Consider the following 27,128-nt stretch of genomic DNA (forward strand, 5'->3'; position numbering starts at 1 on the left):
TTTCATTGTTCTTTTGCTTAACTATAGAGACTCCAGTCCTTCACTTATTTGGGAAAAAATTGAAGAGCCATCCATAGATTGTCATGAATTTGAGGAATTGTTTTCTAAGACTGCTGTAAAGGAGCGAAAGAAACCTATTTCTGACACTATCTCAAAGACCAAGGCTAAACAGGTAAGTATTCTTGTGCTTTCTGATATTGGACAGGTTTCTGACAGAAGTACAAACTTTCATTGGAAAAACTTTGAAATTATTTATGGACTGTGTAAAACCTTCACAGACCTTAGGTAGATAGCAAATATTAGAATTTTAGAACATGTGGCTAAGTTTAAGACTAACCCAGATGGAACAGAAATGATCAACTCCATTCAGTAATAATGTTCTGACTCTTTCATATTTCCAAAATCACAGCCTTTGCTTCTTTCCAGAATTAGTGGTCTGGAAATCAGTTTTTACTTGATTCAGATTGACCTGAGTGCTAGTATGGATGGAAAGAAAGGCAAGAGTGGGCAGAGAAAAATAAGCAAGTAAGGAAGTTCAATCTATAGTAACCGATGAGGTGTTTTTGCTGCCTTATAACTGAAATGGATGCAATTAAAACCCAGATGAACAGTCACACTGTACTTGAAATATGGAAGAAAGTTTTATATCCACTTTTAACATCTTCATTGCATGACATGAGTCAGAAAAAAAGGCTGATGCATTTGGAAAAAAGCATTCCCAAACAACTTTTTCAAGGACTACATTCTTTGAACTTGATCATGAAATGGTATTTCAAATTTCTCCAGGGTGGCATTTAGGAAGGTGTAGTAAAATGCCACAGTAATGAGCTCCAGACATTAAGAATTGTCCAACCATCACCCTGAATTGGGGAGCATCTGCGTTTGTTAACTACTGCAGGAGGTGGGAAAGAGTACAATGAATGTAAGGAAATGGCAAGCAGCCAGGTCTTGGGAGGGAAATGGGGAGAAAGAGGCCAGTGTCCCCATCCATATGAGTGCCAGATAATGGAGTTATTCTTGAATTTTTGCCTCTGACCTGGAAGTTGAAGCTAGGCATATGACCCAAAGTTCTTTTTGTTGATATTAATTTCAGAACAGACACCTTCTACCAGTTGTATATGGTGGTTTTCAACCAGGAAAGGATGGATTTGAATGGGACAGCCAGATCCCAAGGGCCCATAGCTGACTGAGTGGGTAGGCTCATCCCAGACGTTTCATTAATCTCAGAAGGATACAAACCCAAACATGATATGGTTGAAATTATCAAAACTATTCTCAGAACTATTTTCAGAAGAATTACTATAGTTTGAGATAGCACCTGGCACATTGTAGGTACTCAATAAACATTTGTTAAATTAACAAACTAGCCAACTGAGGGAGGAGGACTTTACAAATGTAGTTATTGACATGTTTCTTAAGAGTATAGAGATTGATTCTGCTTTGCTTATGTGCTCTGTTTCCTAATTGCAGGACTTGACTGCCACTCATGCTTGAATCCAACTGAAATAATGCTCATATATAAAATGAGAGAGGGCAGATAAGCAGAGATGTTTACAGCCCAGTTATTTTCCATATTGAGAGTTTATTCTTTGATTTCACTATTTAAATTTCCATTTCTGTCTAATAGCTTTAAAATGTAAATCAAGTCCATAGACTATGATCCGTAATGATTAAAAACCAGAAAATCATCCATGTCATAATAATAAGTCCAAGGTGACAATGTTAAGGGGAATAGAGGTCAGTGGAAAAATCATATTTTCTCTGGTAGAGAGATTTATTTTGCAAATCTTTTCCATGGCATATTTACATACAGTGCTCCGAGGCTGAGTCATCTTCATATCTCTTCTCATGGACTGTATCAGAGATGGGACAGTTGTCTGGGCAAGGAGTATGAGTTACAGACGTTAAAGAGACTCAGGCAGTCACAACTGTCACCTGACAAGTGGACATATATGGCATGGGCAGTCTCTTGTCAAGGGAATAAATACTCAGAAAAATGAAGGATGTTCTTCCTCCCTCTCAATACCCCTCTTTTTGCCAAGGGAATTCAGACAAGGAAAAAAATCTCATATTTTACCCAAAAATGATAGGATTTTATGCTTTACTTAACATAGCAGTCAATTTTTAACTTCCTGAAATATTATTTATTTTTTATCAATACTTCAAATTAAGCTAGTTGACATCAAATGACCTCTTTGCATATTAACAATGCATCTGTATTGAGCATCATCCCAGCATAATCATCTGACTCTATCCAGACATTTCATAAATTGTGGGTAAGAGACTTTGCCAGTGTCTTAATTTGTACTTTCTGATGCTACTGTTGACCTTCAGCTTCAAACAAGGATTATGAAACAGTCTCTGTCATGACTCTTGATAAGCTTGTTCAGCAACTCCTTGGCCTGGGTCTTAGTACTGATCTCTGCATTTCAGGTCTGTTTTTGGAGGGATAAAAACTCCCCCCCTTGTATATTAGATAATATAAAAGCAATATATTACTGAAGAAACATAATTTTATTTAACTTCATTGTATTTGGAAGAAAAATCTATACATTCCATTTCCTTGAGACACTTAGTATTTTGTTTAAGGAAAGTGTATTTTCAGGATGCATGCAAATAGTTTCCCTTTTAATGGGAAATATACACTGATTGTCTGCGTAGACATTTTGGTACCTCATGATTCATTTCCAGTAAAATTAATAGCCTTTAATGCTGTGGCAAATGTTTATGGCAGTATTTCAAGCAATTCTTCTTATATACAATGGAAGCTAGAAGTTCTGTTTTTCTTTAAATATTTAAAAATAGCCAAATAATTTTTCTGTGATCTGTCTTCTTGAAAGTAAGACTGTTCAAATACACTGGTATTTAACGAGGTGCCTGTGCTGTTTTTACTGTCGCAGCAGACATTTTCTGTGTGATAATAGACGATTCCTCAGCTGGGCACATTGTACATTGTCCTTTGGTATAAGGAGAAACAAGGTTGTTTTCTGAATACCCAGATTCATAGTAATGATGAATATCTTGGATTTCTAAATCCTTTCCTCCAAAGAACTGAAGACAAAGCATTTTATATTTTTCTCATGAAACATGAATCCAAGTCTGTTCTTTGATAATTTCTTCATTCATACTTATTTTACTTTGTAATAATACTCATAAGGAGATTAGCTAAGAAGCTATATGGTAGTCAATTAGACTATATTAACCTGCTAACTCAAAATATCAACAACCTATCTGTTAAGGAATAAAAAGAAAAATAAAAAAAGGGACCTTATACGATGCCTTATGTTTAAACCTTGACATTTGGCTTACATACTCGCCCATTTTTAAGAAATGTTCCAGAGGTTATAAATGAGTTCACTTTCTGTTGTCAGATAAATCAGTGATTATTAATGTGGATAATTGGATAATGACCCTATGTCACCTCAGGATCGTTCATAATCATACAGATTAAATTAAATTTAACCTAATCTTATGAGCAGGAAAGAGAGAGGATTTACTTTGGAATGATTTTGGTAATAAGAATTGCCTTAAAAATATGATTTTGTTGTTAATCTTGTGTCCAATGAGATCATTGCAAAATATATTTTGATAAACATGGTAGTAAGACTAATAATAATGGGACAACCACAATAATAATCATAGCAATCTTAAGTCATATTGTACCCATTATTTACCACTTGCCAGTTACTGTTCTTAGCACTTTACTTCTGTTAACTCATTTAGTCCCCATACTCCTGTGAGACAGACACAGTTGTTCTCTGTTTATACTACAGAAAACTGAAATATTAGTAGAATTCTATTATGTTCCAGGGTTAGTAAGGGACCAAAAACTTGGGTTCTAATTCCAGCTATCTCTTTTCAGAGCCTGTGTTTTCCTAATTAAGTCTTAAATGTGGATGTGAAGTATTTTTATATAAACATAGTTTTTTATTTATGTGGAGACCAGAATATGTACTTTAAAAATATTTGAATTTGTATTTGTTTTCATATATGTTCACTATTTAAATAACTATAGTTATATTTTAAAATTTATGTGGATACACTTTGAAAACTTTTTCCATATTCTAACAGATTTTGACAAGTACATAAACTATGATACCACCAAGCATGACATTTGCCCAGTTAAATAAAAGTTTATCTGAATGATGTGAGCTTTAGACACATAGGCTTCTAAAAGCAATAAAAATGAGGGCCATTTGCCTGAGTGGCATATAAATAGTGGTTAGAGTTAGACAGCCACTTTGGTTAAATTTTGCCAAACATCAACTGATGATAACTTTTTTTCACCCCACGACACAAAAAGAACCATCTCTGTAAAACATCCCTAAAGTAAATAATGTCTAATCATGCTTATAAGATCTGTAAAGGAACATGCTACCCACAATGTAAATTTGCCCACAGAAGTTAGCAAGAGCAAATAAGAGGAATATGTGTTGTTTTAAAAATATGTAACTGACATTTGTGTAACCATTTAATGCAAAGCAAATGAATCTCATCATGTATTTCTTCTATTTCTTAGATTAAATGTTCTTCCCAAAGATTTGCGGAGAAAATTTTTTTACAATAGTTAAATTTGTTGGGCTTTAACCTCTGGAAATATGATTATAAAAATAGTTAAATCTGCTGCTTATTATGGAGAGGTAGTGAAGGGATTCATATCTAATACAGATGTAAATATTAAGGAATTAGAAATTTGTATCCTGTTTAGTCTCTTTGTTGTACTTGATGACTTTACCAAATACTCCATAAAAAGCATTTTTTTTTATGTTGTAAAAATTTACAATAATGATGGGAAAAGAAGCATTCATCATTTAACTGGTCTTATTTGGGAATGCATGTGTAATACCTTCAATCAAGATTCATATATATATATATATATATATATATATAAAAATTAGTTATACATGGACACAATATCTTTATTTTGTTTATTTATCTTTTATTTGGTGTTGAGGATCGAACCCAGTGCCTCATATGTGCAAGGCAAGCGCTTTGCCAACTGAGCCACAACCTCAGCCCACCTCCAAGATTCTTTTTAAAAGACTTTTTTAGTGCACTATAGTTATACATTGTGGTTCATTTTGACATGAAATGTTATTAAAAGACTTCTTGTTATGTTGATGTTGGGGGAATGTGTGTAATGCACTTCAAATATTGCCTGTTGCTGTAATACTGACTGCCATGCAAAGGAAAAGAGAAGTGTTGAATTGTGAATTCCTGTTTCTATTTTATTTACTGATTGCAAGTATTTTTAAGTTATGTTTTATCATAGTCAATAGAAATTTCCATGTTCATGGTGTAAATGATAATCTGAGTAGGTGAAGCAGAGTGTTTGTATTGGCATTAATTCTTTGAGTTGTAGCTGGCAAAACTTTTGTTAGTTTGATTTAGACAGTTACTTTGTCTTTTATGCTGCAGACCTAAAAGTGTGTCTGAACACTAAATATCTTACAATAAGGCAATTTAGATTTGTTTTGGGGGATGCATAATAAACATTTGGTACTTTGTAACTTTTAACATCTGCTTTTAATAGAATACATTCCAATTGCAATTCTTAAAAATCTATTTACATAGAAAACCACATCAAAATACAAAGCTATAATTAGACAAACATAGGTTTTGTGGAATCTGGATTTGTTTTAGATGTTGAAAGATTTATTATTTTTTGAAGATGCTATTCCTATAACTATTTGTAGAGCATACCCAATCAATTCAAAGAATGCAACAATAACAACTTATATTTTTTATTTTATTTCAACCCAAATTGCTTTTATACTTCTTAGTAAATAGCTAAAAAAATGTTTTTTCCAACAACATAATAAAAATGAAATGTAATTAAGCTAATGGTCCTTGACCCTGTGAGATTTTGTATTAGGGAAATTATATTTGGTTAATTGAGCCTTAGAATTGTATACAATTTAATCATAATGCTGAAGGTAATTCTTTTGGACTTTATATATATATAGTGGTATTAAGATTCTGTTAGACTAGATATGTAAGAATGGGGTATTGAATTTTCATGGCTGGGATATACTATTTATCCAGGTCCACAGCTACTGAAGAAAGAGTGTAGAGCAAGGTATAATGGTATGATCTGGGAGCAGATGATGGGAGATTGTTTTCTGAATACCACCAATGTAGAGTGGAAGGACTATTGCAGAGAGCCCAAGCAGCAAAGTAAAGACAGGGAGCTCTCTTTTGTTTCATTGGTGAAGCCAAAGGATGAAAGCACAACTTTTACTGTTGCATCTTTTTTTTTGATCTGAGGCAGCAGGGTTTATCCATTTCAGCAGCGAGTATAGCAGAGAAAATAAGCTAAATATAGCAGAGAGGGCACAGAGGTTCTCTGGAGGACTAACTTACTAGAACCAAAAAATGACAATTCAACTCAAGTGCCTATCATTGAATTAATCTTTAGTTCTATATTATATACATAAGATGGTAAGTACTGTGGGTGGTTAGAAGTTGGAGAGAGTGTGTAGGCTGACTTGAGATAAAGGCTGTGTGGAAGGGATGTAAGTTGAAGTGAGCCTTCAAGAATGTATTTGGGTTAGATGTGGAGAGAGGATTAAGGGGTGATTTTCAAGAATAAAGTAGTGAGTAAAGATTTCCTTAAGGCTTGTCTTAAACCTCAGTAAATCAGTCAACGTTGCAGCAGGCTCCTGTGTATCTCAATCTCCTGTTTGAGATTGTCAGGAATGCGAACATGGACCGTTCATATTCCTTTCCCTTCCCTGAACTTGCTTCCTTCTCTTTCTCCTACTGTGTCTTCAGGGTTGTCATTTTTTTGGAATAAATGTAAGAATCAAATCTAGATAAAGTAGACCTGAAGTTTATTTTAGTGCCATGTTACTAATAACAATATATGTTTCTTTACCATGGACAGCAACAGGATTTTGGATAATCCCAGAAAGAGGAGGATTTTATTTCTTGTTTGACTCACATAGTTACAATAATGATAGTTCCTACCTTTTTTTTGGTGGAGGGAAGGTCAGTGACATTGATCTGATTATGTACACCATAACTCAGGGTGACCTAAACTGAAAATGTTTCTGATCATTTGAAGATACATGTTTAAGACTTAGAAGAAAAATTGATGTTCTTATTTATGTCCTTAATTTTTTTGAAATTTAAGCCTCTACTTAGTTGAAACATATTTGTTTCTTTTTCAAAATCATGTTTGCAATGGATGATTTCTAATGTTTCTGCTTAATTTTGTCAAATGCTAACATAAGAATTGTCAAAATTACTTAATTTGTAACTTGAAACTATCTGAAATCTTACTTTAATGAGCCATTTAGAGGTATTTTATAAATAGAATGATAAACTTATTGACCCCTCTCATCTGCAAAACAATAGTTTAACTGGTGAAAATTATATAAAAATTTTATTGAAAGTCTTTGGAAATTGTCCTAAAGTTGTATAGGAAATGGAGAAACAATGTCAAGAAAATCTACTAAAATGTAGAAGGGTGAGAGTCTGTGACATTTCGGTGACCCAGTCCATTACCAGCCACCTCCAGATCTGCTCTATTTCAGGCATGTGCAGCCAAGAAGACAGCAGCTCCCTCTCCTCCAACTTTGTCTGTGACCTTGCCATGCTGGCATTTTAGCTTCCTCAGTCCCCTGTTGCAGAAGCCCTCCTGTAGGCAAGTATGGAGAACCAGGGAAAAAGAAAGCCAAGAAGGGTCTTCCAGGGGTCACAGTCACCTCTGGGAGTCAGGAAGCCTGTGCTCTGTGTTGGGCTGTACTCACTCAAGCACGAATCAGAATGAGACTTGGTACACACATGAAAGCATTCTCTATCTTCAAACAGACTCATCGAAACCAAGTGAAAGCTTCATTTGGCACAAGTCTTGAACATAACCTCTGTCCAAACACTGACTGAAGAATATACTACTTAGATTCAGGAGCAGCTGTTAGGAAGCCAGGCTTAAAATAATGTCACCGACATCCGTGGTAGTGGAAACTGTGCAGGAAAGGCTGACTACACACTGTGGTAGAAATGGAGTTCAGTGAAGCAGTCTGGATTAAACAAATTAGCATACTACAACAAAAAAAGCTGTAGGGTAGAGAAGAGGACATGAGCATTTGGGATTGCTATACTATGTATCTGAAATATATAGTTTTTACCATCAACAAATATGAGACATGCACACACACACACACACATAAAAAAAACAAATAATTTCAGATTTATGTTGAACATAATTTTATCTATATAAAATACATAGTTAAAAATTTTTTTTTTACTCTTGGCTTATTTTAAAAACTCTATAAAGCAATGTATTGTTGCGCCTGTCACATACAGGAGTTTCATATGTTTGAGAATAACAATATAAAAGCAAAGTGTAGAAACAGCACTGTATTGGAATTAGAAAATGACACCAGATGGTAACTCAAATATGTAGGAAGGAATGAAGAGAACAATAAAAGTAAGTAAGGAAAGGTAAATTTATTCTACAAATGGTATTGGGACAACTGGATATCCACATTCAAAAGGATGAAATTGAACCTCCAGCTTATACCATTAACAAAGCTCATTCAAAAAGACACACATCCTTAAGTGTAAGAGTTAAAACTGTAGAACTCAGAAGAAAACTTAAGATTAAATTTTACATTGGGTTAGGTAATGGTGTCTTAGATGTGACTTCAATTTTACATATATGACAAAAGAAAAAATAAATTGGACTGCATAAAAATTAAGGATTTTGGGCGGGGCCGCCCAGCTGGAGACACTGCCCGCGCCGCGGCTCTGGGCAGCACTGTTAGGACTCATCTCCGCTGGAGAGTAATTTTTAAGGACTCAAGATGGGTGCGGTCGCGGAACGTAGAGATATCCCACCATGGGTGAAAGTTCCCGAAGACCTGAAAGACCCAGAGGTGTTCCAGGTCCCGACGCGACTGCTGGAAGCCCTGTTGGGCCCGAGCGGATGTCGGATCCCTTACATCGAGCAGGTGAGCAAGGCCATGCTCGAGCTGAAGACTCTGGAATCTTCAGAATTCACCGAGATCGTGGTTTATGGCTCCTACTTGTCAAAGCTCCGGACCAGATGGATGCTTCAGTCCTTGGCTGAGTGGCACCGCCAGCGACAGGAGCGAGGAATGCTCAAACTCGAGGAAGCAATGAATGCTCTGGAACTAAGCCCTTGGATGAAGTGAAGCCAGTTTCCAGCCCATGTGATGGGGTCCAGGATGTAGAGATGAGGCTGTGGCCAGAGTTAGAGTGGGTCTGGCTTGGTTTAAATTCTGCTATGACTTCTATAGCCAAATATTTGGGGGTATTTGCCTTGCTCTGAGTTCTGATGTGAATTTCTCTTTCCAAGGTTGCTAATGAAGGAATAAAGGGTTTTTTTTAAAGTAAAAAAAAAAAAAAAATTAACGATTTTGTGCTACAAATAATCTGAAAAGATAACCAACTTATAAAATGGAAGAAAATATCTGCAAATCACAAATCTGATTAGTAGTTAATATTCTGACTATATAATGAACTCCCTATACCCTGACATCCACTACCACCAAAACAGAGCAACATGTTTAAAATAAAAGCAAAGGATTCGAATTAACATTTTTCCAAAGAAGATGTATCACTGACCAATAGAGCACACCAAAGAATACTAAGCATTATTAGCCCTGGGATAAAGAAAATCAAAACTAATAGTGTAGCACCACTTAATATGTACTAGAACAGCTACAACCAAAAAGACAGTAACTAATGTGCTTAAGGATGTGGGAAATTAGAACCCACTGCTGGTAGGAATGTAAAAATGTGCAGCCATTTGGATTTCAACAAAAAATTACAAGTCTTATCCTACTTATGCATGTATTTGCCAGTAAACTTCTATTTTTCATAAGAGAAAGTTAATATTTTCCTGGTAGCTCTAGTTACCCATAGAATAACCGTGATATCAGATGTTAATTTCTGGGTAAGTAATATATTTTCAAGCCTCAAGAGACTTTAAGATAAACTTTTCCTCTAAAAAATAAATGGTTGAAAGTGTAAGCAACTTTTAACTTAAATAACAATATAGTTTTATAGGCAAGAGTCCCTTAACCTCCAGAAGAGAAATGTATCTTTTCTCTTTGCTTTTGATGAAGGGACTAAAGATATATGAACTGTGACTTTTCTCTTTAGAAATATGGGCCCTGGGAATATGATTAAAACCCTTTTAGGAAACCCTTGTTGGCCTTCCAGCAAATGCTCCTGGATACAGTCACCAGAATCCCCCAGAGGGTAGATTTGCTGTGTTTATGAAGGTTAGCTTCGCTGTTGGTTTTGCATTTGACTATAAACTGGTTTTATTGCTTGTTTTGATGAAAGTTTGAAGGATCTTTCTTCTGTCAAACCCTCACTTAGGAAAGAGGATTGAAAGCCAAATCTAAATACCTCTGTGTTTTAACTTACATATTGAACAGACATAGTATAGGAGATTCGCACTATTGAACCTAACTTTAAGTGAATAGGTTAAAATTGCCCATACTGTCACTCTTAAGCTCACTTACATGTACTGACTCTTCCCCTGCTGATACCCTCCTCTTTCCCTCCTGACTCTAGACCCCTTCTTCCCTTCCTCTCTCTCTGCTACTCTTTCTCAATGCCATTCTCTGCCTCTCCTTCCATCTCCCCTCCTTTCCTCCAACCTCTTTCTCTTCTTCCTCCCTCCCACTCTCATATCCCAACCCCCACTCCATGCAGTGATGTATGCTCAGTGATTGATGTTCTTTCAGGAGTCAACTTGCCCTTTATACATGTATATAACATGAAGCCCCAAACACATTCATTTCTTGGCACAGTTTAACAATGCCTCCATAGAAGAGTCAAGACTCAAGTAGATGCTTTATAGTACCAGTGTACTGTTTATATATGTTTAGCCTCAAAACAAAACAAAACAAAATAAAATGACTAAGTTTGGTGGTTCTATTGAGCCATTTCATGTGGTGTTATGTCAGGTTTAGAAATGAAGGAAGTGCCAATGCTATCCTTATATAATTCATAGATTTTAAATAGAGTAAAAAATGTCTTTAAAAATATCAAGTGTAGGAAATGCATTTAAGTAACTATGATATAAACCTGGCTACTAAAACATTTATGGGAAAGAAAGTGAGAGCAGTATAAATGGGGCTGAAATAAGAGCTGAAAGAGTTGAGGTCCTAGAAGCTTTGCAAAGTATTCAGGCATAATTTATTTTATTTTATTTTCCAGATAGCCATAAAAATCAGTATGTCTTGAGATGTACATTAGCAGAAATATAGTCAACATTTTCCTTTTATTGATTTATATGGCAATTTTCCTTTTATTGATTTATATGGTTTATACTTTTGTATATTTCTCCATATGGATTCTAATGTCATAAAAATTATTTATTAAACATAGAGGTAAACTCTTCATGGTTTCTTAACCATACCATAATTTCAAAACACTATTTTTTCTTTTAATAATTTTCCATAGGGGCTGGGGATATGGCTCAAGCGGTAGCACGCTCATCCGGCATGTGTGCGGCCCGAGTTCGATCCTCAGTACCACATACAAAGATGTTGTGTCTGCCGAAAAACTAAAAAAAATATTAAAAAAAAGAAAACATTATGGAAAATACATATTTCTTTCTAAAAAAATAATAATTTTCCATAGAATATTGATGATATTTTTACTTGTCTTTTTTACTAAGGGTTTATGTATTTAAATCAATTACCATTATAAGTAAAGCTTTTCATAATTAGGATGGAATTTTTCCTGCTTTTTTTTCTAGTGCCAAAAAGAAACTAGCATGTTCTTCAAGCACCACTAGAATCCAGAATTTGAGTTGAGATGTACTTGAAGCTGAGTGCTTTTTAAAATTATCAGTCTTTCTTTTATGGCCTAGATTGGCACCAGACTTCATAAAAATTGGCTTTGAGCAAGTCTCCTTTGGACTGGCAAGGAAAGACAAATTAACTTGTTTTGTTTTAACAGTTAGATTGTAATAGTCCCCTGGTGATGGCAAATTGACTTTGTTGGGTTTTTTTGTTGTTGTTGTTGTTGTTTTTTAATAAGTAAAGCTTTCCTATTTCAGTAATGCTAGGTATTTCTTTTGCATATTTGCCACACATGAAGCAGGTAGATAGGGAGATATTCCAAAACCAAGGAACCAAACAAACAAAAAAAATCTGTCATTGTCAAATCTTCCAATAGATAATAAAAGACCAAAACAGTTTTTTTTTTTTCCCCTTTTAAAATGATTAGGGGGCTGGGGTTGTGGCTCAGTGGTAGAGTGCTTGCCTAGCACTGTGTTTAATCCTCAGCACCACATAAAAATAGAAAAATAAAACAAGGGTATTGTTTCCATCTAAAACTAAAAAAGACAATTTTAAATAAATAAAATTCTTCCCCAGTTTTCTACCAAGTTCAAAAAGCTTTGTTATATTTCATTGATCATTATAAAATGCAGATGAAGGAAATAGTCAAATGGCAAGATGGTTTGAGTTTATTGGGAATATTTTGGTGACACAAAGTAGGTATTAGCGTTTAAAAGAAATTATTATATTGGCCAAATAAGAATTTTGTATTTAGGAGGAAAAAACAGCTTCTAAGTAGAGATTTGCAGGCATAGAAGTTCAAGACCTTGAACAGTTTAATCCAGAATGATATATGAGGAACTTGGAATGCTTACAGTAATGACCAGAAATGATAATTACGTTTTGAACTTATTCAGCAGTTGACATTTTCAAATTTAAGATTTACTTTATTGAGAGATTTTCTACATAAATAGAGTAAACCACTTATGTAAGGTGATCCTCTCTGGTGTTATATGTTTCAATAAATGTCTTCATAGGCCAGAAATAGTGGTTAGGAATATATCCTCTTGTCACATTATCAGGTCTTTATCATCGTTTAGAGTTTGTCCCTTTAAAAAGTTCCCATTCTCGAAAATGCTTCTTGAACTCATTTATCCTCATTGCCTGATTTCCTTCCTGATAACATGTTCCATATGCTTCCTTTACTCTGGCAGGAAGTAGTATTACCTCTACTCTGTATTAAACCAAGTATCTTAACATGTATGTTATTGAATCTCTTCCATTTACTACTTCTTCCTAATTTGAAATCATGCAACACATGGAATTAAAAACTTAAAGATATTATTTTTATATACTTAATTTTTTAAAAATCCAGGCCATTTAGCCTCCAATATGTCTATGAAGAATGAGCACAGCTTTCTTAACTACACTTAAAATTTCAGATTGTTTAAGAATTTGTATTCTTTTTTCCTATATTCCATGTAGAGATATAATTAGCATTTCAATTAAGGCAACCAATATTGCATGTAAAATTCTTGAAAGAATATATAACAGATGACTCATGCCAAATAGTAATTTGTTGTTTGCTTGTAGTTTGCCCTGTTTTTTTCTTAATCCAACTTAGTGAGTCATGTTTGCCATTTTTGAGGTTACCAATATGGTTTCACAGATTTCACTGTCCTATTTTAATAACCATACCATTCTTCCCTCATAATAGTCTGCTGTACATTTTTTTTTTTCCTACTGGGCCACCCAGGATTATGCTGAATCTGTCCTTGTTGTCATTTTCTTTCTTATTCATCTTACTAAGGTCTGGCTGTTTTGCTAGTAAATGTATTTTCATGTGTTTACTCAATCAATATTATGTTTTTTTTTTAATGTAAGCTATTGTAAATTTTCAGTTTATTTCTCATGCTTCTTAAAATTGACACATTAGCTTTAATAGACCCTTAATCAATTTATTAGGAAACTACTTTATGTGGGTCTATTTTAGTTTAAAATTTTCTTCTCAAAACTTGTTAACTCATGTCTGTTGCTAAGATTGTGTTATTGATTTTAAAAAAATTAACACCATGGTAGTTATTGGAGGGAGTAACATTATTTGTTCATCAAAAGAATCAGAAGTATATCTTCTCAAACATGGCACATTGATCTCTTCCCCATATACACAAGCCCAGTGGACCATTTCACACCTGTGATCTGAAGACTTTGGAAATGGGCTTATCACAACAGTTGGCAATGTTCATGGCAACAGCAGTCTTTACAATTCATAGTTACTTAAGTATAAGACATATGAGTCAACCTTTCAGATGGAGAAAGGGATGTGTGTAGGGATAGAATTACTTCAGGTCATGAGTTCATTTTTTCTTCCTGGACCCATTTTATTAATAAGGACTTTTAATTCATGGATAGTAGTGACAATTAATTCATTCCTTTTCAGATATTCTGTTGAGACTTTCCTTTAACCTGGAAAAAAAAATCAGCTGGATTTTCTATTGGGACAAAGCAGGAGGGAAAAAGGCAGAAAAAAATATTCAAAAAAATTATTGAATATTTTTGCATTAATGACCTTCTTAGATGACATTCATCCACCTGACTTTCTTCCTGATGAACTTGAAAAGAAGAGAAATGATGAGAAAAGACAAGGAAGTGCCAGTTACACATTAGGCAGAACTTTTCTTGGAAAAGATTATCAGGGGGTATAGAGATCTTCCCCAAAAGGGAAAACCCACTGTAGATAAAAGGGAAACTGGCTTTGCAAGAGTGAATGCACCTGAGCAATGTATATGGAAATTCCAGTTTGCATCTCTTTAAACTGAAATCCAGTCTGTTTCATGTGGTTTCTTTCCTGCCACAAAGGGACATATTCATACTTGCCATGATTATGATGTTAGACAATAATCATGACTTGTGCTTTAGAAGATGTGTGAAAAAAGTCTTTTCTGGAGTCCCCCCAAATTAAAAGATGTATGTATTGACCTCCCCACAATTTAGTTATAATTAGAAAAACATATTGAATTCAGAGAAGGACAACTTACTGTGTTTCCTGTCATGTGAGAATCCTTCTGGAGAATCTGGGGGTTATTGGGGCTTATTCTGCTCTTTATAAACTAACTGACTCTCTCTCTCTCTCTCTCTCTCTCTCCCTCCCCCCCCCCCCCGGGATTGAACCCAGGGGCACTTTTTACCACTGAGACATATTCCCAGTCCTTTTCATTTTTTTTTTTTTTTAATTTTGAGAAGAGTCTTGCTAAATTGCTTAGGGCCTCACTAAGTTGCAGAATCTGGCTTTAAACATGTGATCCTCCTGCCTCAGCATCCCAAGCCCCTGGGATTTTAGGTGTGTGCAACCATGCCAGGCACAAACATTATTTTTCCATTCATGTTGGTAGCAAGCCAGTTATACAAACTCAAAATATTTTTTTCTTGCGTCTAATTGACTAGCCTTTGACTTTCAGTTCTAAAATGGGAAACGGAGAAGGAGAAATCTTGAGGTACTACAACAAATCAGGAATAACCCTTTCCTCTTAGACACAAGTTAGAAACAGTGCCCAGATGTCATCCTTGCATGATTCAACAGAGGCACTTCAAGGCCAAATATCAATGTGGGATGAAGTCAAAATTGCCATGATATTCATTTGGCTTTTTTTTTTCTTATATTAGTTTTTGATTTAATTGTGTAATGTTGCATCTGTGAAAGTTATAAATCTCAAGCTTTTCCTGTCTGCAGGAGGTAGAAGTGAATTACTATGTACTATTGGTAGGAGGGTGGTTTGCTTTTAGATGGTTACCTGAAAATGGATTTTTCTCATCCTCTCTAGTACTGTCCATTTTCTTTAGGATGAAAAATTTTAGCTTCAGTAAATCTTGCCAGGTGTTTTTGTTTGTTTGTTTGTTTTTTTCTTTTTCTTTTTTTGTTTTCATTAGTTATACATGATAGTAGAATGCACTTTGACACATCATACATAAATAGAGTATAACTTCTCCTTTTTCTGGTTGTACATGATATAGATTCACACTGGTGGTGTAATCATGTGTGTACAAAGGGTAATAATGTCCAATTCATTCTACTGTCTTTCCTATCCCCGTACCCCCTCCCCTCCTTTCAATCCCCTTTGCCTAATCCAAAGTACCTTTATTCTTCCCTAACCTCCCCCCACCCTCATTGTAAGTTAGCATCCACATACCTAGAGAATATTTGGTCTTTAGTTTTGGGGATTAGTATACTTCGGTTAGCATGATATTCTCCATCTCTATCCATTTACCGGCAAATGCCATATTTCGTTCTTCTTTAAGGCTGAGTAATTTTTCATTGTGTATATATACCACATTTTTTAAATCCACTCATCTGTTGAGGCTTTCCAGGTTTTTAACTGCATACTACAGGCCCCACAATGGGATACTCTATGGTTTCCATTACTATCCTTAAAAATGGTGTGTTCCTGAATCATTAGACTTTTTGAAAAGATCACACATAAACTGTCCCAGGTATTTCTTTCAGAAGTGGTGTTTTTCCTCTTGTTTGCTATTTCTGGGTTAACTTTATAGAATCACCTTCAGAAAGTTGTGTTACCCTTCTTTTCCTTGGCTTCAGCAAATTCAGTATCCATTAGTGTTCACTAATAGTAGCTAAGGATAAGAGGGATGTGATTTATTTTAGACACCTACGAATAGTCATGAGAGGGGCTTAGAATTTCCATCTTGGGGCCTTAGACCATATTTTTAATTCTTATCTCATAAAACAAAAAATGATTTGAAGGCTGGAGTTGATAATTATGTCTCCACAAGTATTTGACTGCTGACCCTCGTTACTGGTGGTTCTTTTTTTTTTTTTTAAATATATATATATTTTTTTAATATTTATTTTTTAGTTATCGGCGGATACAACATCTTCGTTTTGTATGTGGTGCTGAGGATCGAACCCTGGCCGCACGCATGCCAGGCGAGCGCGCTACCACTTGAGCCACATCCCCAGCCCTACTGGTGGTTCTTGAGCTGATAATTTAGTCAGATGGGTTACCACCAATTTAGAAAATGTTTAGGAATTTTTATATGAACAGCTTACTATTGTTTAGGTCAGTCTTGGCTCAGCCATGCACATCAGCTGCTGGTGTACTTAACTCAGCCATTTGCAGAAAACATGTAATTTTTAATGCAACTTTGTTTCGCCCATTATCAATTTTTCTACTGAGAAATTGCTGTCATACATTTGTTAGTTACTTTGTATTTTCAGTATCTTTCCCTTCTTTGCATTTTTAGAAATAGACTAATTAAATATCCAGCTGGCCTTTTTATCTTGGGATGCAATGAATCACTTACAGAATGAGACATATGTCTTCCCCTCAGATTCAGTCATGGCATAGTGACACAAGGGAATTTCATAGGAGCAGTCAGATAACCAAAGATCCCACATGGCATTAATTTACTTCATGACTGTTTAGTGAATACTAATGAATACTAACCTTGTGCCAAATACTAAGTACTTCAGCTTTAGAGGGCAAAGTAAGGAAATTGCAGAATAAGATTTAGAATTCAGTTATATATGTAGAATTCCATAGGATACTTGAATTTCTTTATTTGCTTGTCCCTTGAACTCAAGAGAATAACACTGAGCTGGGAAAAACAAAATTTCATAATCCCAAATTAACCTCTGGTTCTAAAATTCCTTTTTATGACTTCTGAATGAATTTTAAGATGATTTGCCTCCTTAGCATTTTAATCTGACTTCATTTATCTTCTATTAACACATTGTCCACAGAACTATTTATAGAATGACAAAACACTGATTTGACTCTTTTGAGCAGTAGAGTTGAAGATATCTTCAGGGAGGTAGAAATAATGATTGGTTTAGCTATTGTTAGATAAGATGTGTTAGAATTATTTGGTACAATATGATAAGTTTCTGTAAATGGAATTGTTGAAGGAAGGAACATGCTAAATATATGATCTCTGAAAATGGTGCCATCAGAAAGATGACTATTAGTCTGTAAAGATTTAGTCACATATTGAAACTTTAAAATGTTCTAAAATTGAGCACCATAAATTAGCTCACTGATAAGTCACTATTTATCTTTATTTTACTTCCAAACTCTAGGAGGTCTTTGGAAAATCAGCCAGTTGCTTAGTCAGTATGCCATTTCCAAAAATAAAGTTTGTAGACTTTCAAGAAAGCTGAAAATATCTTCCTCCATGGTGTGGGATCCAATGCAGTCCTCACTCTTATACCTTCACAGTACTAATGCACAAGAAAACTCTGTTTAGATGGAGCCAGAAATCAAGGGCAAAAATAATGATAGGAAGGAAGGAGAGAGGAGGGGAAGGAAGGAAGCAAGCAAGCAAGCAAGCAAGCAAGGTAATAACTAGAGAATGGAGAAAAACTTAGAAGGCCCCATAATCTACTAACTGAGCTTACTGAATCATTAAAAGTTTACTGTGACATTGTTTTTGGGAAAAAAAAAAATCTATCCTAGGTGAATTATTCATTTCCTGAACGATTAACTTCTTCCCTGTTAAAAACTTTTCTGCTAATTTTGTTGTTATAACTACAAAGGAGGGGAACTATTTTGGTTTTTATTTGTTTATTTTTGATGATTTCCCTGAAACTGAATAATACATAAGGCAGAATATTTGGATGGACGTTACCGTTTAAGGGCCTCTTTTTAGCTAACAATTTTTAAAAACAATTTATTCTCTTTGTGTTTTATCTGTTCATATTAATTGTATAGAACAACATGGGACATTGAGGAAATGGTGAAAATGAGGCACAAATGTGTGAAATTCTTTGGTAGGCATGTGCCCTCTATACTAAAGCTCCAAAGGTACTGCAAGGGAGTCCTAAGAAGGATAGACTCCAGAGTAAGATTGCCTGGGTTCATGTACTGGCTCTGCCACTTAAGAATGTGTGACCTTGAGCAAGTCACTTCAGCTGTAAAATGTGGACAGAATAGTATTTACTTTGATGGCTTTTGTAGTGAATGAAAGAAGAATAAGAGAAAGTTCTTTATTATGTGTCAAATAATATTATCTCAATACATAGTGGTTATAAACTAATAATAGTAAGTGTGCAAATGGTCTCAATAAGAGTCTTTTATTCCTTTGTATTTGTCATTAACCTTCATCTTACCTATATCCTATCTTTTATGTATGATAATTAACAGCTCCCATTGAAATATGAAATGAGATACTTATATCTGTATTTTGTAGACACATTTCATGTCCAAATATTTTATTTTATTTATTTATTTTTGTTGTTGTTGTTATTTTTTTAAGCTGAGGATCAAATTCAGTGTCTTGGGCATGCTAAGCATGTGCTGCTGTACCAGTGAGCCACATCCCTAGCCCTCATATACAAATATTTTTGGCAACACTGTTAAACCTTTAGGCCATGTATTCATAATGTAATGGTTTTTTGATACTTTAGTTTTTAATTTTAGCGTGTAGTGGTTTTTCACTGAATTTTAAATACTAAAACCATGATGTGAAAATTGTAGATAGGACACATATCTAAAGCCTGATTTTTAGAGGGAATTCTTAAGGGAAAAATATAGTTCAGCAGATTCGCATGCAATCAGATAAATGAAACATTGTTTTCTAATTACCAAAGATATTTGAACTGGTAAGGGGCCAAATTATATCTTGCATATATTCTACATGACAAAACTGGCTAGCCTGGCTAAAGGCTATGTTGAGAGAATATAAAAGAGAAGATTGTATATTGTTTTAAATTCAAGGAGTTTAAACATTTCTGCATGATTTTTTCTGTGCTTTAAAATGTAGAAAGGAATGGAGATTTATTATAGTTGGTTTTAATTAGAAAAGCATTTTATTTAAGAGCCTTGTGAAATTTATTTAAACTTTTTATTGTGTGTTACTGTGATTTTAAAAATAAAAAGTGAAATTTGAAAGCACAACCTATTAGAATAAATTTTTTATAAAATTATAGACCTCCTGCCATCTTTTTCTCTTAAGATTATTTGGGATCGTTTTGGACTCTTATTTTAAAATTGATTTTATTTATTTTTTTCCTGGTCAGAGTCATGCTCAATGCTCCAGTTTTAGTGAAGAAAGAAACTGATATAAGCAAGGAATTGTTAATTCTTTTAAGCTCATCCCTTTAAAGAAAATTATGAAGCAAAAGATGTGCCCTTGGTTTTTGTTGCTGGATTCTTATGCTATATCTGGTGCTCTATTATGTCCAGAATGCTATAAGAAGTGTGTGTATATGTAGGTAGCAAAAGGGGTCCAGGGTGAAGGATCCAAGTAAGTTTTGGAGGCAGGCTTAACTGAGTAGAGGAAATACTAACCTATCTCTCTTTATTTTGGGTATTTTGCAATTTTCTACATTGAACATTGATTTCTTATGTGAATCAATACTTAATAGCTATTATGTTGGCAGTTCTGCTTTGAGTATGTTATGTATACCTAGCTGTTAGGATGTGTATGTAATCTGTTCAACTTGACTTTATTTAGAACAGGCCTATGATTCTGTATCTTTTTAATAACTTGCCTCATTGATTATACTGGGGATCAAACTCGGGGCCTAGTGTATAGTGGGTAAGCAGTTTACCACTGAGCTTCATTCCTAACCCTAATAGCTTGCTTTCTAAGAATCAAAGCTAGTGTGGCTGATCTTTTAAGTAGGTAGGTATCATTCTGTTTGAGTATACTTTTCTCAAAACCATACTTTTCTGTTTGAGTATACTTTTCTCAAAACCATGCAGGTCACATGTATTTTAGAGTTTCCCAAATCACTTTTAGTGTGCATTTTTAAATATCTTTTATGTCTTACTTGGTTTATGATTTAACAGTGATTTCTGTTGGCATATTTAATGGTAGAAGTTGATAGAGGAAATCATTGTTATAAAGAAACATGAGAGAGGGCTTGAGATGTAGAAGGAAGGAAGAAAGGAAGGAAGGAAGGAGGGAAGGAAGGAAGGAGTGAAGGAAGGAAGGGAGAGAGGGAGAGAGGGAGGGAGGGAGGGAGGGAGGGAGGGAGGGATCCAGGTATATAGGAGTTACTTGCACATACTTGGAGTTCTTACTTCCAGTTAGAAAAATCTTGAATATGGAACCATGACTCTGTAAACTGAAGCATAAAATATGTATCAAGACAACTGAGACAGAGGGAGATTGACAGAGAGATCACAGAGAGGCTCTTATTGGTAAACTTACCAAATTCCACAGCTGCCAGTCTCCTAAGGCTGACTTGGACACAAAGGCAGATGGGCAAAGCATGTAGCTCATATCAATATAGCTTGATACCTATGATAAAAGGCACATTTACATCTAAGTTAAGAAGCAGGTAAATTGTACCCTAATAGATGGTGTTTTATTTTCAAGATTGACTTCTAGATTCTTCTGCAGGAGTTGTCAAATGTCATTTCACCCATTGCCAACCTGTGCCTGTTTTGTTTCTGAGATTGTGCCTAGGCCGGCCAAGTAGAGAGGATTGTCCGGTGCCAACCAGATAGCCTGGAGATATCACTTCTGGGCATGGTCAGTGTCACTGCCTTGTGTGGCCTGCAGTGCCTTGGAATGCTGTCAGAGGATGCCTGTGAGGTTGGCCACCCTGCCCTGAGGCTTAACGTTAATCTGAGCCAGAGAAGGTGGTCCTATAAATAAGACTGCAGTCCTCTTTGGCTGTGGGGGTGGACTAAAGAAACTCTGATAACCTCTTGCTCTGAACAACCCCATATGGGCATTCTTCACTTCTGAGTGAAGACTGGTTAAGACTGAAGATGTCTGCTGTTTCATGAAATAGTATCAGGCAGTTTGAAGAAGACTTTATCTGTTTCTGAATCTCAGTGGGTTAAGAGGCAAATTTATCTTTTCAGAGTAAGAAAATTGAATCCAAATGAGAGCTATAAGGTGACCAACAGTATAGCTAAAGAGTTCCTAGAGACATAGTGTTTTATAAATCTCTAAAGACAGGAATTCACCAATGTGTGGATTGTTCTCTCTCTTAATTCTACATGTTTATCTCTTATTGCTTTCTATTGTCTGTGGTATTCCTCTTGTTAGAATAAACTCATGTGCTTTTACAGCATTATAAAATATAACTGCTACTTGTTGGATTATTTACTAAATATAACAACATCTGACATTTGTGAGATGTTTCATACTTTAAAAATACCTTGCATGTTATCATAATTGTTTATCTCAAATTATAGGGCTATTGCATATGGATTATTAACTATATTCTACACATTGGGAAATAGAGATCTATAGGACTTGTCCAAAGTTAAATAGCTGTTATTTTAGGAAATGACATGGCCCCAAATAACAGATCCCCTGCCTCCATATAGATCAAATCATTGGATATCTTGAATCTGGGAATTGATATCTCTGCTTTTTTCCTTCATTTTCAGTTATCTCATTCAGTTTGTTTTTACTGTTTCACATTTGCTTATATTCTCCTTTGCTCATTTTTCACGTGAGTGTTCTTGGTTGCTTTGTGCGTCTGTCCATGCTTGGGCGCATAACATACCACTTGATATATTGCCTTGTGCTTAAATATCTGTGTGAGAAACAGCCATTTTTACCTTCTATAATTCTGCTCTGGAATTTACCTTTACCTAATCTCTGTAGTTGACTATTCTTATCTTACCCCACTTAGAGAAGGATTTGCCTTACTGGATCTGGCCATTTATCCCCCTTATCTAATATCCAGTTTCTAGCAAGACCATGATATGCTATAAGAAAGCAGTACGCTAGGAATTAGGAAACAAAACTCTTGTTATGATTCTGCATTTAGATTTGGAGCAAATTATTTAGTTTCCTTATTTAGTGCATGATTTTTCTAGATTGAAAGAAATTTCAAAATAACTGCAGTGGAACCTTTTGATAGATCATCTTAATTATGTAGTATTACAGGTAACATACATAACATACATAGTTTTTTTCAAAATTCTGAATAAACAATAAACTTTGTTTGGTCAAGTAATTGTTTAAATGTAGTTTTGATTACTTAATAAATATAGTTTATATTATTTTTTCAACTGTGTATTGACATGATTCTGAGGCAAGTTATATTGATTATTTAGCAGTTCTTGACTTCAGTTTAGTAGTAGAATCACAGATTAACAATTATTTGAATATTTTCTTTTTAATGGTTCTGAAATCTTCATCAGCATTAGATGTGGCATTTAAAAAAATAAAATAAAAATTGAATACCAAGGCTGTATTCTAGAGAGAGAAAAAAAGGCCTTTTTATAGTGGAGAGTAGGCACCATTATTTAAGTAGAAACCTAAAGGCCAGAGATATAGCTCAGAGGTAGAATACTTGCCTAGCATGCATCAAGTCCTTGATTCCCAGCACTGCAAAAACTAAATAAAAAACCAAAGCAAACAAATAAAAATGAATAATAAGAAGGTACCTAGGTGTTTATGATTTGTATCCCACGGTGAGAACTATTTTCCAAGATTTTAAGGGAGCTTCAGAGATGGGCACCGTAGTTTAGACAAGGTTCACTTGTTCCAGCAGACATTTATTGAATGGTTGCCACATTGTGCTGAGTACTGAAGTAAACAATATAATACAGTCTGTCTACATGTGCATATATTTTGGAGAGAATTGCACCAGCAATTACTAAATTATGTGTATATTATAGTAGGATAATATATAGTCTCATGAGAATAAAGAAGAGTCTCCTAAGTCAGCCTCTATAAGAGTTGTGTGGGAGGTTAGGATGTTTAGGAAGTTTTTTCAGAGGGATGAGACTTGAACATTCTTGTGAAGGGAGTAGTCAGAGATTGTTCCTTTGACAATGAAAAATAGAGCAGAAACATAAGAGGCTACTAAAATTCTGTTAAAGGGGAGTGACAGGATGAGGACAGTATAGTACAATGTCCTGGAAGCAGGATTGAGAGATGAGGCAGAATTCCAGTCTGCCTACATCTCTGGGAGGAAGTGGTGAGAACTTGCATCAGGGTGGTGGTAGTAAAAGAAAGGAAGGAAAGATAAGGAACAAGGAACATAGTCAGTGGAACTTGATGTATGACTGGATATGGGAGATGAAGAGGAAGAATGAGTCAGAGGTTCTAGTCCTGATGACTGGAAATGGTATCACTGCAGATTATGAAATAGATCTGGTCTCGCAGAGGATGATGAATTCTTCTTCCTGTTGGCATTCTGAGTATTTACTCCAATGTCTAGCACAGTGCCTGGTGCTTAGTAGATACATAAGTTAGCATGTTGATTTGCCTGTGTGTTGTGAATTTCTCTCTTTCTGGGCAAGGGAGTGTCTATGGAGGTACAGTGATTCTATTCTATCACATTTTCCATAGATTCATGCCCCAGTTCTTGTTTTTTTATCACTTCATTTTTAGGGTGAAGTATGGCAGAAAGAATGGCTCATTTTCAATTTTTGCAGGGGTGGGGTACTGAGTGAAAAAGTAAAGCAGAAGTGGAAAGCAAGAAGATTCTTCATAGAGGCTGCCCTTTTTACTGTGGATGTTTGGATCTTAAATGTCCCCCACAGGCCCATGGTTAAAGGCTTGATCCACAGGGAGGCTGTAGAATCTTTAAGAGGTAGAACTCAGTGGGAGTCTTCAGGTCTTTGGGGGCATGTGCCCAAAGGAGATAATGGGACTAGAAACCCTTCTTTTCTTCTCTCTTTTACTTCCTGGTTATGAAGTAAGTGGTTTTGTTCTGCTACATGCTTCCTTCATGATATGCTGCTTCTTGGATTACTGACATATACTCTCTGCATTTTATTATTCACAACTTATTGACATGGCTATTCCCAGGTATGAATTAGGCTGTGGAAAGTGTTATGTTAGCTGACCAACCATAATTCCCAGTTAAAATCCCAAAGTTCTGTTGCTAAAAGATAAAGAGGATTTTGTGGCACAGGTTCCTAAACATGGTACTCATCACAGTGGTCCTTTGTTTTATAGAATGAATGTGCTTAGAATTTGATCTAATGAGGTACAGACATGGAATATAGCTCAGAAGAGTGAGGTAGATATGAGGCGTAAATAGATGAGGTCATTCAAAAGGTCTTGGGTACTCATTAGACAGTAGAGAAAAGTAACATAAAGAGTAGGAAATAATCTTTGTGGGAATGTCATGAGTTAGATGGTGGGAAGTACAGAAGAGAAAATCAGTCCAGGGAATAATTGAAGAAGTAACTAGCTAAAGGAACTACAAATATTACTGAGCTTGGAAGAAAAATGGATGAAATGATATTGTGCAAAGAAGAAAAAATTAGGGAGATCAAAAAATAAAATGTGGAGGAATCAGGGAGTATGAGGAGAGGGAAAACCCTTTTGAATATGGCAAAACGTTTTAGCTAAGATTTGTAACATACCAATATTGGGCTGCAATCAGGTGAAAAGACCAGTCTTCAGAGGAATGTGCTTTGTTACAGAAAGAAAATTTAGTAAAGGTTTTATTAAACACATGGAAATACGTCATGGGTATTGGTTAAATCTGAGGGATGATATTAAGATGGATTACTTTCTATTATTTCTGTGCTAAAATTGACATTAAATTGGATAGGTATGATTTCTACAAATAGCAAAATAAATTATTTTAATTACTATTAATATTTTCATTTAGGTTAGTTGTGTAATCAGCGAGTAATATGAATCACATTTGACTAATAGGAAAGCTCAAATCCAGTCTGAAGGGCAAAGGATTTGAATATGTAGTGTTAATATTCTGTGGAGCATACTGATGTGATGGAAAGGAGAATCTTCCTAAACTCAGGTGAGGGTCTCAAATTCTGGCATCAGTATTTATCTATTTCTGACTACTTAACACTTATGCGAATAGTAAACAAATTTAACATGTAGTTGTTTCATTGACTCAAAAGTGAGGCTGCTCAATAGCCAAAAAACCTTTGACATAGGTACCAGCTTTATCAGGCTGGGCATGTGGCTCATTGGTAAAAAGCACTTGCCTAGCAAATGTGAGGCCCTGAGTTCAATCCCCAGCACCACCCCCGCCCCCCGCCCCCAAAAAAGATACCAGTTTTATCATCAGTTGTTTGAATTGAACTTTGAACTTAAAAACAAAAAAATGAAATCTAGGTCCAAGCTAAATGGCTTTTGTGGTTTATGTGAAATTGTTGGATCTTCCTGATCTAGTACTACCCAGTTGAAATAGAATAAAGTCAATTATTAAAACTTAAAATTTTCTAGGTCTGCAGATGTAGCTGAGTGGTATAGGGCTTGCCTACCATTCACGATCAGTTGCCTAGCATGCATGGGCAGTGTTTTTAATTACCAGCACCACAAAAATAAATAAATAAATAGATAAATTGATATATAGCAGAAGTAAGATTTTCTTGTGCCACATTTTTAAAAGTATGAAGAAATGTAAAAATAAGTTAGCATAGTATATAGAATGAAAATATTAAAAATATTGCCATTGAATGTGTAATTAATATAAAAATTAATGAAATATTTGGATCTCCTTTAATAAATCAAATAAATCTTTAAAAGACTATATTTCAAGTCCACTTGGCCACATGTGGCCAGTTGTTCTGTGCTGGACAGTAGGGTTCTAGTGAATTGGAGTGTTTCGTTCTTTTCTCTTTTTAATATTGACATTAGTCTGTTGTTTCCCAGTCTACTATTAAGGATTTCGTTAAAAATTTTTTCCTAATTTTTATTGTGAATTACATTAGACACTAATCAAAAAAGGCATGCATAATCTATTATGTGGCTTACTTTTTAAAAAATACAGTTTGCTTTTTTGAGCACTGTTAGAAGATAAAACAAGTGAATGAAAAGTAGAGGTCTTTTTTTTTCTAATATTTCAATGCTACCTGAAACTTCTTGACTATATTTTAAATTACTGGGCTTGGGATAGAGCTTAATTATAGAGTGCTTGCTTAGCTTCTCTGAGGCTGTATAGGTTTGAACTCTGGCAACAAAATAAGTAAATAAATTAATTAATTAATTATAAAAAATCACTGGCAGGCAGATGTGTGAAGTGCAAAGCTAAAAGTGGTCTTTCTCATCCTTTTAATTTTCTTGTTTTATTGTCTACATTAGGTATGATGGTTTCCTGATCTGTCACTTGAAAATTGGTTGCAGTGGGGAAAAGGAGTTGCCACTGTCTTTGCACACTAGATTTTTAGATGCTCCTTAAAAACAATCAAAACAAAAACTATTTAACTTTTTTTTTTTAAGGTATGGGGGATTGAACTCAGGGGCACTTGACCACTGAGCCACATCCTCAGCCCTATTTTGTATTTTATTTAGAGACAGGGTCTCACTGAGTTGCTTAGTGCCTCACTTTTGCTGAGGCTGGCTTTGAACTTGAGATGCCCCTGCCTCAGCCTTCTAAGCTGCTGGGATACAGGAATGTGCCACTGCACCCCATAATAATTTTTATTTTAAGATGGT

At 35.0% G+C, this 27,128-nt stretch overlaps 2 protein-coding genes across 3 annotated transcripts in view; both read left to right on the plus strand.

Moving 5' to 3' along the window:
- Fmn2 (formin 2) overlaps positions 1-27,128 on the plus strand; it is a 377,915-nt gene that overhangs the window by 128,918 nt on the left and 221,869 nt on the right. For both annotated transcript variants that reach the window (XM_046432483.2, XM_058575194.1), the window contains exon 6: positions 28-172. In XM_046432483.2, the coding sequence (XP_046288439.1) occupies positions 28-172 (145 nt within the window). The remainder of the gene's footprint in view (positions 1-27; positions 173-27,128) is intronic.
- LOC124084999 (developmental pluripotency-associated 5 protein-like) lies at positions 4,919-9,934 on the plus strand. The gene has a single exon (XM_058575195.1). The coding sequence runs from the start codon at positions 8,811-8,813 to the stop codon at positions 9,159-9,161; it is 351 nt and encodes a 116-aa protein (XP_058431178.1). The 5' UTR covers positions 4,919-8,810; the 3' UTR covers positions 9,162-9,934.

Source organism: Marmota monax, unplaced genomic scaffold (assembly GCF_021218885.2).
Source record: "Marmota monax isolate L192 unplaced genomic scaffold, Marmota_monax_Labrador192_F-V1.1 WCK01_AAM20220418_F8-fsc00090, whole genome shotgun sequence".
Taxonomy (NCBI): Eukaryota; Metazoa; Chordata; class Mammalia; order Rodentia; family Sciuridae; genus Marmota; species Marmota monax.